Raw genomic sequence first — 14,616 nt, 5'->3', positions numbered from 1 at the left:
AGAATAAATACAAATATTTTGTTTATTATTTTTTTGTCTGGAATTTAAACTAGTAAATACTAAATCTTTTAATATTATTTATTTAGTATTTGTTGTTTTTTTTGTGACGAAGGCAAAACAATATAGACACTGAAAAAGAATGATAACGTTTTTTCAATACCGCTGCAATTTTCTTGCGTTCTAAAATATGATTTTCTTATGGCTTTTAAAAATTTAAATATTTAATTTTCAGCAAGAATTGCCTAATATGGTTATGTTTGCGCTTAAATTTTTTTTGGCAGTGATAACAAAATGAAATGTTATGGGATTTTTTGGCTATTGGGTATCTTACGAGATTGTAAGTTCGTCATTCTTCTGAAATTTTTGGGACTGTTTCTTATTTTTCGGAAACTTTCGAACAATTTTTTATTTTTTTGGGTCCTTTAGGCATTTGTCGGAACTTTTTCGGTAACTTTCGAGATTTTTCGTCACCTTTCGGGGATTTTCGTGCCGCTGTGGTGTAGTGGTTAGCACGTGCTTCCACTCCGAAGGGCCTGGGTTCAAGCCCTGGTCAAAGCAACATCGCAAAAAAATATAGAAACAACTTTTTTCTTAACAGCGGTCATCCCTCGGCAGGCGATGGCAAACCTCCGAGTATATTTCTGCCATGAAAAACAGCTTCTCATAAAAATGCAATCGCCGTTCGGAGTCCGCTTTGTGTGACAACATCAAGGCGCACGCCACAAATCGGAAGAGAAGCTCGGTCGAACACTAACATATGTGGAAGCGCCAATCTATTATTATTATTATAATTTCAAATAAATGCACAAATAGGTATTTATTTTGAAGTCACTTGCAGACTTCTAATGACGTATATTTGTTCTTATAAGCCAATTTTTAAGCTCCCTTAGTTTAACAAACAGAATCTAAAGAAAAATATGGTATTTACAGAAATATTTGGCGTAATTAAGAAGTAGAATAAGAACGTTATTTAATTAATTTAAATTTTAATTTACATAAATATACCCATAGACTAGCTCTTTCTTCTGATTAGTTCAAAAACTTCAGCGTAGCGTAAACAACCGCAAAAATCAAAGACAGCACGGAGGCATGAGATGCAGCCGAATTTCGTTGGTAGCAACTGTAATTAAAAAAAAAACAACACACATACATTTTTAAAAATAAGTACCCTTTTAGTTCCAAAAAAAATTATATAACTAGCTACAAAGCGCTAATACTTACGCGGCACTCTGAGTTACAGCAGTCAAATTGGAGAAATTCGTATAGTTGCTATTCACCATCGCGGCGTACGTGGACAGTATGCCGCTGGTGACCGCTCTTTGCCTTGTTAGAATGGCACCAAATGAGCTGTTCGTTGTATTGGAATAGCCGCAGATGAACGCAACATTTGTGTAATCGGTCATAACCACTTTCACTGTGACATTCTCATTTGCCTGTGGAAGGTAGTAAAAACCGCCAGGTGGTGCGATGAAAGTCGATTGAGCGCTCAAATTGGTTGTAAGCGGAGTAATCGTTGAATTCAATAGAGGATAGGTGCTGGTTGCGTTGCTGTACAAAGCGCTAGAATTGCTCGCAGAGGTTATGCTGAAGGAAAAGGCGGTGCCGTTTGTAGTAATATTCAGGCCAACACAACTCGCTGCGCTTGCCGGACTGCGGCTTGCCTCGAACCAAATGCCAGTGAACTGCAGAAGAATATATGTAGATTTAATGAGCGAGTTATTTTATGGTTGCGTGAAGACTTGATATGTATGCAAGTAAGGGATGGCATCACTTAAAATAAAATTGGATAAAGTTAAATTTAGTAAAATCAATTATACTTTGATCTTAACAACAAAGCCTAGAAGCAATGAATAACTTACATCAGGCACCAAGACAGCCGAGAATGCTACTTATTCCTATTTAAAAAATCAACTTCTCATCGGCTGGATATATCTAAATGAGCGGTATCATCGCCTAATCTCTTCGTACCGCTGCGGAAGAAGTGGTTGGCTAAGTATTTACTACCGACTAAGCAGAAACTATTGGTATAGTGAAGTGTGACAAGTTGCTGCAGCAGAGAGCAAAGTCACGATCCAGCTAATTACCCTACTAACGACTATTGAACGATGCCGAGAGAGGAGGAGGGAATGAGATATATAAAATGCGGTGCAGAAAACCATGAATGCGAAGAGCTTGACAAGTTGGCAGTCAGGAATGCAGAAATGTGACGCGAAAAGTGTATCAGCAAATGAATCAACAATCAAACGGTTTCAAGATTAGACCTGCTTCTTTCCAAGATGCAGAAAATAAAGGTGGCGACTCGCGCTTTTTGCTGACACCCTCTTCGTCGATTTGACAGTAGCCTCTCATTTGCTGACGTCATACAATACTTTATCGCACCAGGAATGAAAACGAAATTTTCTAATTGTACCCATTTAAATTTTCGATAGAGAGCGGAGAACGTCTTCCTTAATTACCATATCTAATTTTGACGCCACATCAAACAATCTTCGTATTAAAAATGGCCTTAGAAGGAATCTCTTCAAACGGTTTAAGACAAAACCTAAATATATTAACGCAAAGACGAGAGGCTATTGAATAAATTTCCTACAGGATTCCCGTATCAATTGTACCTAAAATGGTGTGAATGTACCGAATATACGTTGAACTCAAAAAGGCAAACTTTTACATCACTATGTATTAACACAAATATTGCCAGCCAATTAAAAAGCTGATCCCTCTCTCAAAGTAAACAATTAACACTCTGTAAATCTATAATTAAGACCGTCCCTTTAGACGGCATGGGAGGACAGCAAGATGAGGGGCGTCGACGAACACGACAGAAGGGTCAGGTGCCACAGGACCTGTTCACAATTACAGACCAATTTTGCTTGTTACCGAATATTTTGTAACCAGCAAATTTTGTTACGAAATATTGACACTGCTTCTTGTAATCGCTATTTTAGGTACTTTGGTATCGTTCAGTAATTCAGCTATGAAATTTTGTAGAAATTTTAGTGTTGCCTACATCACGGGACAATATTTTGCTACCTGCTCATGAGTTGGTAACAAAATTTTCAGATGCAAGAGTGCACCGAATACAAGAAGGGTTTAAAAAATTTACAGGAACTTTATTTTCTGGTAACACAATTATTGTTAAAATTGGCGTAGCTTCGGAAAGGAGAGACGGAAAGTCGAATTTGTTGGTCCCAAAGAAACGCTTGCAATGTAAATAAGGACAAGATAAAAGTTTTATTAATTAGAAACTTGATAAATAAATCATAAAATTCAATAAGGAAATAAAACGACAAATTAATAAAAGTTAAATTAAATAAAATAAAGTAAAATAAAAATAAATAAAAAATAATTGAAACAAGATAAATAGTATATTAAAAATAAATTGAATTAAATTATAATACAAAAATAAAACAAAGAAAGGATACAACCTAAAATATAGTAAACAAAAATAAAGTAAAAGGAAATAATATAAAAACAAGAAAAAATTCAAATAAAATAATAAATACTGATGGTTTTAGCGACCTTTCTACTTATAATTTAGTATTTTGCCAGCTCGAGGTCAATTTTAAAATTTTTTATGAAAACTCAAGTTTTTTGGTGTTTGTTTCCGACATATTTCGATTACGCTTCGGTAACCGTCCTCAGGGCAAATACTAAATTAAAATAATAAATTTTAAGAATTTTTACAAAAAATTTGAAACAAAAATAAATAAAATGCAATAAATTAAAATAAACCAAAAAAAATAAATACCACAAAAATAAAACTTCATAAAACAATAAAAGATAATACCATACACAATTAAATAACTATTTAAAATAAAATAAAGCAAAATCAAGGAAAACAACTAACATAAAAAAGTAAAACGGAATAAAATATAAGCAATTAAAGTAAAATGTAATGAAACAAAAGAAAAGAAAATGAAATAAAATTAAAATAAAAAAAAATTTATATACTAAAAGAAAATAAATTAAAACCAAACAAAATAAAATATAATAAAATCAAAGTAAAATTAAACTTAATCAAAATTTAACTAAATTAAGGAATTCGAAGTCATCGTAAATAAATCTCTCTAATACCGTTATCTTAATTTATAGGAAGACAGTGCCAGAGTTCATTTAAATTTTACTCTCCACCGATGACCTAAAGCCTTTGAGAGTCTGTTGTGTGAATTTTTTTTTTTTATTCATACCGTTTCTTAATTGTTCCTCGTTATCATTACGGGGACTGAAAATTGCATTAAATGCAGCGATTTTTATATTTATATCATGCAAAATCGTAATTTTGTGAATTTTTTTTTATAAAAAAAAATACTCGTTTGATTTTGTTATATTTATTTTTTCGATCGTTTTTAACCGTTATAGAAACCTAAAGTAACGAGGATAAAAATTATGTATTAGCAAGTTTTAGCACCAGTCAATTAAAAAATTGTATCATTCATTTAAATATTTCAACTTTTTTGGCGAAAGGAATTTGTATATACGCCAGATTTGTGAATTTGGCTGATTTTGTTTTGCTTTTCACATTAAAAATATACTTAAAAATTGTTTTGTGATTTGTCTTCTATGCTGTTTTGAATTTCCACTATCTCCTTTTGCTTAAAAGAACCTTAGCACTGCTTCCTTTTCATTAAAAATATTATTTTGTATTTTTAAAACTTTTAATTAATCCTTTTCGCTTGTAAAACAAATTATCCTTAAATTATTTCGAGAATTTCAAATCAAAAGAACACTATAAATATTTATTCACTAATAAGCAAGTGTATGTACTATATACATATGTCCTTATTAAAACATCCATATATGCATACATATATGTATGTATGTGTTTGCAATGCACTTGCATCATGTGACACTCACTGAACTGTTAAGATTGGTTAAACTCGTTGCATTCTGGCATGAAATTAGGCTGCTATTTTGTGCCATCACTGTACCGCTGCACAGGCAGAGTAAGGCCACTGTGACTACGTATTGTAAAAATTTATTCATTTTTATGTTTCCTTTGGGGCTTTCGAAAAAGAACACAATTAATTTTTTTAACCAAAAGCACTTTTATTTCTAAATACTTCTTTAAATTGTATTCAGCTGCGCGTTTCGTGGTGCTCGTTCGAGTGTTAAAACTAAACTAAATCACGGCAAATGTTCGATCATTTATATCATATCGTAATTGACATCTTCAATGGCTGGCACATTTTGTCGCCGACCTGGAAGCTTATTGCTAGGCTCAATGTTGTCATTAGTTAGGTAGATAAAAAATTCTTCCAGTCACAAAGGCGATGAGTAATGCAATGTGGCACGTTGGTGTTATCAGTAATTGAATATTATATGTATATGTGTTTGTCGGTACAAGTGCAAATGTTTGCAAGGAAAAATATTAATACTCGTAATTACATGTGTACATATAGTAGATATGTATGTATGTATGAGTACTATATTCTGGAAATGTATGTATGTATATGTACCTAAATTAACCCCCCTCCCCCTGTGGAGGGAAATATGCATAGAAATGGTAGTCGAGAGATCTGGGTTTAATTTTGTTTTTTTGTTTCTTTGCTAGAGCTTTTAAATTATTGCAAAAACCGCGATTTTTTGACAATTTGTCTCCGTTTTTTTCTTCAAAATCTGAAGCTATCAAAAAAGCTTTAACATTTGCCGTACCAAAATTTTTTTTTTTTAATTTTTCTTGGGCTGTGTTAAACATTGAAAAATTGGCAAATATTCAGATTTCCGTTTTTTCTACAGAAATTTTCGTTTATGTGGTCTATAACACCCTTCGCTTGTCCAATGAATATCATCATGCATGTGCAGTAGACTGCGTCTTTCTTTTGCCACTTTGTCCTACAAAGCAAGACTTCCCCTAGAAAGGTTCATTTGGTCATAAAACCGTGACCTGCGAAAAAATTTTAAAATCGGATAATCGAATATTTTGCCGATAAGTCAGTGGAAAATTTAATATATTTAAAAGGCACTTGATGGAGTTTTGTCCCCCGATATCAAAAATAGCTGCAGTATTTTTAAACCTCCCCATCTTTAAAAGTTATTAAGGTTTTTTGGGAAAAACCGTGAGGTCTTTTGAAAAATTCAACATGGCGTCTCAAATATGGCATCTAAACTAACCGTAAATTAGATTTTGCTTTACAAATTTTGTGCCACCGGAGAACCCAACACTAAAAGAGAAAAGCCCCATACAACGTCGGCATTTGAAGAAGCTACGCATATTTATCAGAAATTGTTGAAAAATGGCGAAAACCGTGACAGTGCAAAAATTGTTCGCACTTTTTGATATTTACAATAAAAAATAATTTTTTTAAGGGTTTGTATATAAAAAATGTGGGAAATTAAATTCTCTAAAAATTTTTATAAAACTGCTTTTTACGAAAAATGCGAAATAATCTGGCAAATCGCAAAAACCCAAAAAGAAAACCTAAAATACAAGAAAGCGGAATGTTCCGGAATGAAATTTAGGGTCGAGACGGTGGATCCATGATCTACGTCTCAAATAGATATAAACTGCGTCAAAAGTTCGCTACTAGAATTTTTTTTCTTCGCTCAAATTTGATAGATCGAAACTGTATGGTGGAAAGTGTGTTCTAGTATCTATTTGATACACAAAAAATGACCACAGCTGTATTTTTTGCTGATATATTACATACATATGTTCCATTTAGTTAAACAATATAAGAATATTGTAGTATGTACCACAAAAACGTATATTTTCTATAAAAAATCATAACTAAGAAAAAAAAATCTTCGCTATTAGAGATTTGGGTTGATTGTAGTTCAAAGTGTCTCTTTCCCGGTAAAAAAGTTTGAGAGAAAAAAAATAACTTTTTGAGAAATTAAATTTAAAAAAAAATTTGCACTTTTTATTTATTGTTAAATAAAAAATTTTAAATAATGAAAATCAATAATTATATCATTCTATCTTGAAGCGACAAGAATTACTGACATTTGTGTAAAAGCATTGTTGGAATCTATTAAATTTTGACAAAGTTATGGGCATTTTAAAAAAACATTCTCACTGTCAATTCGAATAATCGATTTTTGCCTGAAAAACAAAATCGCCTTTAATTCGGCCGAAAAATTTTTCCGAGCCAAAAGAAAAAATACGTGTCTCATTATTTGGACCAACAAACAATGTATTTGAGTTTGGTCGAAATTAAAAATCATGATCGTACCTGACCGGTTGTCTGGAAATGGAAAGCATCATCTAAATTTACCTTGCTAAAATTTAACCCTTTAATAATATAAAATTTCTCACGGACTAATTTATAGGCAATTTTGACCACTTTGTGAAAATTGCACGAAAAAGCTGAGCTTTAAATACCGCATACAAAAGTATTTAAAGACTTTGTCTTTACTAAATACTGGATGCAAAACCACTTAGTACTTATGACTTGATTAAACACCAAATATGTACTTGCTATTTACTCAGTGCAAAAATAAGGAATTTCGGAATTTTCGAGACTAATTCGGGGTTTCCGAGAATGTTGAGGACTATGTCCAGATTAAGAGACTACTTCGGTATTTTCAGGGCTACTTCAGCACTTTAGGTGTAATTTATGCCAATAAAACTCAACATACTTAAACTATGCCAAAAACCGGATATTTTAATTTTATTCAACCATCTTCAAAATATTTTCAAACTAAAACTTTCTTAAACCTCTCTCTTGTGATACTTTTTCAATTAACTTATACCCTGAATTCAAATATATATACAGTGACGAACAAAAGCATTGGCCCATTGAATTTTTCGCAATATGTGCGATATTTTTAATTCTTATTAATTTGCAATAATTTTTTATAAAAATATGGTTCTTATTCCACCAAAAAACATAAAAATAAAATCTCGAACTTTGTGCAAAATTCAGGAAAATTCAATAAATTTCCATACTAATTTGCAACTTTTTATTCAGATTTTTTAGAAAAATTCTAAGAATGTAGTTTTATAGCCCACTCAAAATTAGTAAAGTTAAAGTTGCTAGCGCTGATTTTTGGCAATTTTTTCAAGCGGGTTCTTCCATACAAAGTAACCTACAAAGTATGTTCGACAATTATTTTTTGTATGGAGAAAATGAGCAGTATAAAACTGCATTCTTAGAATGTTTCTAAAAAATCTGAATAAAGAGTTGCAAATTGGTATGCAAATTTATTGAATTTTCCTGAGTTTTGCACAAAGTTTGGAAATTTGATTTTTATGTTTTTTGGTGGAGTATGAACCACATTTGTATAAATAATTATCGCAAACAAATAAGAATAAAAAACTTTGCATATGTTGCGGAAAATTCACTGTGCCTATACTTTTGTTTGTCAGTGTAGACATATTGTATATAGATAAAAACGGGTGACAACCCCCTTTCAAGACTTTCGTTTAATACCTATATTTTATCTAATAGCTTAAATTAATACCTATAATATAATTGTATTTGAATTTAGTTTTCAAACAGGTGGTAACCATCTTTAAATAAATCAGAATTTCTAAATGTTCAGGTTGAACCTTTCTAAACACTCTTACGTTTGACGCCCTAATTTGAGTATAATTAACTTAAATTGGACTTTTAAAACAGGTGGCAACCCTCTTTAAAATATTTTCCAACCAAAACCCCATTAAATCCCTTTGATCTGACACCCACATTGTGATACATATTCCAATTATATAATACGATTTTCCCACAGCACCCCGAATTACTTTGTTCGCTCCCCTAATTACGATCGCAAATTATCCCATTCCCGAGAGCACATTCTTAATTCAATTTGACAGTTCTCTGTCTCTGTGTTTTGTCTTTTCTTTCTTTGCTAATGTAAGTTATTGCTAAAAATGTATAATTTTCTGTATTAAATTGATGATGTACACATGCATAAACTTTACTTTTCGTACTCCGAAAAAGTGCCAGCTTTGATTTGTGAAGTGGTAATTGGATCCGAATTACTAACAAATGTATACATAAATTACACAATTGGAAGGGTAATTGTAGTGCGAATTACGAATGAGAGAGCGAACTACGTATTTGGGGTGCCGTAGGAAAGCCGTATAAATTCCTTAATATAAGTAGAATTTGATTTTTAAAACACGTGGCAACCATCCTCATGTAGTTTAGAACTAAAGCCATTTTCAAACATTTCGATTGACAGCCATATTGTAGTAATTCATTTACTTTGTTGCTTTTTCAATTTCAATTTTTCAATTTGTCCTAATAAAGAATCGTGGTACAAATTAAAACATCAAACATAAAATACAATCAGGCGCAGCTATTCCCCTACAATTTATACCTGATCATGTATAAATTGTAGCGGAATAGCTGCGCTTGATTGTGTTGGCTTAGCAAAATGAAAAAATGGGAAAAAAGCAACGATAATTTACAAGGCGAACTTAGCACAGTGCATAGGCAACTGGCTGAGTCAGTGGGATCGTCGGTTCGAATCCTACTGAAAAAAGTCTGATGTGGAAATGTGCTGATTTCCGAAATAGCTATCATTTCTACCATTTTTTTCAAAAGTATTGTTGCCTTTTCAATAAGTTTTTCATTAAAAACGGCCTCGAGCTCAATAAAAATTCATTTTGTTTAAATTTTCAAGGAAATAAATCAGGTTTAATTTGATTTTTTAAGCAGGTGGCAGCCCTCCTCCATGGGTGTGGTATTGATTTTATATATTGTCGCATCAATTTCGAGTAAATTTGCGTTCTTAAACTTCGAAATATCGAAGTTTCAAGCATTTCTGAAATTTACCGTTATATGAAAAGTGGGCGTAATCTTAGACCGATTTCAATACTTTTCAACATTTTGCTTTTAAGTGGCAAGTACAATAATCGTACCGAGTTTAGTACAAATTGCTTGAACGATTACCGAGATACACTTCTTATGTGGTCATAGTGGGCAGTGCCACGCCATTTTTCAAAATGTTAACATTATTAGCTAAATAGTTATGGCAAGCATCAATTTTAAAATCAAATCAGCTAAGAGTTGTCGTAGATTTCGGAATTTCTCTAAATTACCGTTATATGGGATGTGGCGTGGTTATTGTCCGACTTTAAAAATTTTCTTGCTTTGGTATATTTTACCAAGGTCAACAACTGTGCCAAGTTTGCAAGAGATTGGTGGAGCGGTTACGAAGATATACACATGTAATCACAAGTAGGCGTGACTACGCCTCTTTTCCACTAATTTATAATACTCTTATTTTTCGTCTGAAAATTATTATAAATATCAATTTTGAGTGAATAAGCTGCAGTAGTTACTAAAATATCGCAGTTTTCGTATTTCTGAAAATTACCGTTATATGGGAGGTGGGCGTGGTTATTGTCCGACTTTTCCTATTTTCAATACCATCCATCCTAAGCTGCAAAGAAGTACGCGTACTAAGTTTCGTTAAGATATCTAAATTTTTACTGGAGTGATCGTGTGCACAGATGGACGGACGGATGGACAGACAGTCACCGCTCAATCGATTTCTTTTTTCAATCTGAGCATTTATGTATGTCTACATCTATTTCGATTAGTTTTGGCTGTTGCAAACAGCCGTTATGTGAACAAAGTTATAATAATACCCTCGTGCACAAGTGCGCGGGGTATAAAACTTAATATAGTATAAAGCTGAAATGGCCATTTAGTTGAAATTCTACATATTTACCGTCTTCTGGAACCTCGAGACAATTACCAACTTTTTAATTCGGTAATATAACTTATTTTCTTTTTTGTTAAAATTTAAATCATAACGTGAGGCTGAACTCCTCGCGGGCGGAGCTGCCTGCAACACTGGCTAATATAATAATTTATACTACGAAATCCTAAATATTTCATGTAAAATGCAGTGAGATATTTCGGTACAATTCTTCTTTTTGGCACGAAGTAATTATACATACATATATACGTTGGGCAGAAACAATTAGCTAATAAATTCATCATGCACGAACCACCTGATTTTGAACATTTAATTTAGAATGTATGTATGTCTGCATGTAGATATTTCCTTTGTTTCTTTCGTCATTATATTTGTGGAATGTCTTTTGTAAGGCAAACGTCTTTTTCACCTAATATTTTGACGTTCACATTGAGGTATGGGCACTGCCGCAAACACTCCTTGCTCATCATGGTGAAAGATAAGAAACAATGTTGACGAATTCATAGATTTTGGGCATTTAAATTCTACATAACTGATAACACAAATATACATATGTATGTACATATTATGCGCTGAAAATTTGCAAACTCCAATTTTTCATATATATTTACTTGAAGTAGAAAAACCACACAAACTCATTTTCTGCAAGCGTTTTCCAAAGCTTAAAAATAAATACATTTTTCCGTATTGAAAGCAAAAACTACCTTCTACTAATCGGTAGAATTCAACACTAAATTGTTTATTCTAGTTAAGTTTTCATTGATTTTTTCGGACATGGCAAAGTTTCGTTTCACTGGCTAGAAACGGGGTGAAATAAAATACATATCTAAATATTTTCTTTTTTGATCTTTTTGGAAAGGTGCATTAAGGGAAAAAAATTTTAGAATTAAAAAGAAACGTGCTAAATTGAAAAAATACGCATATGAAAGAGCATCTACCCAACTCGTTTTAAATTTGAGTATATACGTTATAAAATACGTGGTTGTGAATTGCTCAGACGCCTTTTCGTAATTAAGAGAAAAAAAATGTAATTTTATATTCCGTCTAATGGTAATTGAACCCGGACCGTCTTGGGCGCAACCAATTGTATCAAGCGTCTTTGCATACTCAGCTACAGCCATACATGTAAATGAGTTTTCAAATGTTGAGTTTGAATCAACATCACAGTGCGGTTAGTGCAATTGCCATACCATGTATATGTGTATGTGTTGTCACCGCTGTGTATGCTTTGTATATGAAAAAGTACACGTCTTCCGCCATCCGTGCAGTGAAACATGCTTCATTTTAATATGGGCGTATTTGAATTGAATATTTCCATTATACGTAGTGTATGTATAATGGAAAAATCCATTTCGTTAACACTTTTCACTAGATTTAAATACGAGCATTTTTAAATAGTAATCAAATAAAATATTTTTATTCTTACAACGCGTTTTTTTTCTCAGTGTGCATTTCTAATTTTCCTTACTTCTTGTGTCAAAATGTAGGTACAGTACAATCGGAATTGAGTGAACCCCGGCTTAGCTGAACTTCTCGAACGAGTGAACACCTAATTTCTTTTGTACCTAGTATAGCGAACAAACAAATTTTTGCAAGAAATACACTTAAATATAACTCGAAATTTTAGAGAAGAGGCCGGGAATGTTATGTATATATCGCTATCTTAGAGTGAAAAGTTGCTAAATTTTGTAAACTCATATTGTAATATAGGAAGCAAGAGAAAATTGGAAATACATCATTTCCAAATACGGTGGGTCGGAACCAAGTTCAACCCAAAGGTCTTGCCTCCTTAAGTTTTCTTGTAAATATCTTTTCTACTATATTTTGTAAGTAATTTAAGACCAAAAAGAAAACAATTGTTAGACAGGTTTTTAAGAAAATTGAGTTTTTATGTTTTTCATACTGAAAAAAAAAGAATTGTTACCCACAGTAAATTCAACCCAAAGGCCTTTGTACTTTAAGTTTCCTAATAAATTTTATTTACATGTTGTCTTCTAAGAAATTTAATTTAATCGGACTTAATCCGGATCAACTGCAGTTACTTCCCGAGTTGATACGGGTCAACACTGCGGTCTGTTTGTTCGTTTACCCCTTTGCCTAAGAACCTTTAGGGGAAACAATCAATTTTCTAACTCTTTTAACAGATGGTATGTATTATTCGCTATGTACCTGTGTGTATAGATACTATGTATATGCAGATACTGACAAATATTCACATATCTATAAAATTTTTCCCCCGTAAGGCAATTTGTTTTATGATATTGCCCGTTTTCTGGAACTAAATCAAAAGGTGTAATAAATTTATATATTCGTAAAATTTTAGCCAAGTAAAAAGCGGTTATAAAACCTTAAGTTCGTCCCTTATTTAGTTAAGGGTTGATTTTTTTATAGTAATACATATTTGATGAACAAAGAAAATAACTAGAAAAGTTGCAAGAATAGCAAATTCTCGTCCTATGACAAATGTCGTTGTACATTTTTTACGCTACATATAATTTGTAGGCGTTGACAGCCATTACACTATGTACTTAACTTAACAAAAAATTGGACAGTGACACTTTTCTACCATACTTGCATTTTATTATACTAAAATTTTATGGGCAACAAAATTGCATAACCTAACATTTTATACAAATTCATTTTAAAAAGTTCGAATTTTTTACGAAACTTTGTAGATTTTCTCTAAATCTCTATATATCTGTGGTCAAAAGCAATAAGCGCTTAAGTCAAAAAACCTGAATTCGAGAAAAACGTTTTAAACATTTAAATATAGGGCAACGAAAATATGTACGTCTCAAATTTTTCAAATAGTGTAGCTGATGAAATGTGGATTTGACAAAACCATGCAATACGATAGCAAATATAACTCAATTCTTTTCTACGTCGCTTTTGACCCCAAGATAAATAAAACTGGATATTGGTTTGTTTGGACTCTATAGACGTCGATAACGTACAACCAATTGTGGAGAAGAAGATTTAACTTAATTTTATTCAAGTTATGTGAAATACTAAAATGCGGATGTCTTTTATATTTAGAATAGGGTTGTCACCTGTATGAAAAGTCGGATTTAATTCAGTTGTACCGAAGTCATATGAATTATTAAAATGTGTGTGTTAAACGGATCGTCTAGGCGTGGAAAAAAGTTTACAGCTATATTTTTAAGAGGGTTTCCGGCTGTGTGTACAAGTCGAATTTAACGGTATTATACACAAGTTTGTAATATGTATATAAAACATTAAAATATTGGCGTCCAACGAAAATGGATTAATATTTTTCAGGGTTGCCGCCTAGTTTAAGAGTTAAATTCGAAATGGCTTAATTTCTAGGCTACAAGTAGAAGGGTTGCCAGAGTGTCAGAGAAAAGACGGTCAAGAAGGTTGTAGTTTGAAAATATTTTCAAGAGGTTAGCCACCTGTTGGAAAAGTCGACTTTATTTAATTATGCATAAGTTATATGAAATATTAAAACATGGGTGTCAAATGAAAGAGTGTTAAGAATATTTTATACTTGGTATACACGTTTTTGCAATATACGCCCTTTATTTAGGCAGACAAAACCATTAAAGTGAGTGAGCAGTGAAAATTATTTAAATCGGTGCTTTATAAGGTATATCTTCCATACCACCGATTGTTCAAATATGACTTTTTTTATATAACTCCTCTGTCTATGTATACAATAAAGGCAAAAATTGTGTTAAGCACCCAAACAACTAAATAAAAACATTAACAGTAAAATTTTCTGATGCTCATCAAAGGTATAAAGCCTTCCGCATATGGCACTGTTATGGCATCGTTTCCCACAAACGCACAGCAAAGCAACAAAACAAACGCTAATTTTTGCCTTTCGCATCAAAGAGTGAACGCTACTAGTACTTTCATTACTAATTTTATATGAAGTTTGAAACTTTAATTTATGTTATGGTTTTGGTTACGGCAGGAACAATAGTTTTATAAAAAGTTAAGACAAATATTTTTCATAAAAATATTTTAACATGAAAAAAA

At 32.2% G+C, this 14,616-nt stretch overlaps 2 protein-coding genes across 2 annotated transcripts in view; one reads left to right on the top strand and one right to left on the bottom strand.

Annotated features, from left to right (window-relative positions):
• The window catches only part of LOC118745964 (alpha-tocopherol transfer protein-like), a 120,824-nt gene that overhangs the window by 56,922 nt on the left and 49,286 nt on the right, over positions 1-14,616 (top strand). The gene's annotated exons all lie outside the window — the stretch shown is intronic.
• Positions 826-5,157, bottom strand: LOC118745999. Its single transcript, XM_036479718.1, has 4 exons — positions 5,061-5,157; positions 4,855-5,002; positions 1,222-1,682; positions 826-1,120 (listed from the first exon to the last, which is right to left on the bottom strand). Exons 2-4 carry the CDS (start codon positions 4,981-4,983, stop codon positions 1,030-1,032), a joined length of 681 nt encoding a protein of 226 aa, XP_036335611.1. The 5' UTR covers positions 4,984-5,002; positions 5,061-5,157; the 3' UTR covers positions 826-1,029.

This window comes from Rhagoletis pomonella, unplaced genomic scaffold (assembly GCF_013731165.1).
Source record: "Rhagoletis pomonella isolate Grant_MI unplaced genomic scaffold, Rhpom_1.0 Rhpom_scaffold_00001, whole genome shotgun sequence".
In the NCBI taxonomy this organism is placed as follows: Eukaryota; Metazoa; Arthropoda; class Insecta; order Diptera; family Tephritidae; genus Rhagoletis; species Rhagoletis pomonella.
This window is presented reverse-complemented; position numbering and strand designations above follow the sequence as displayed.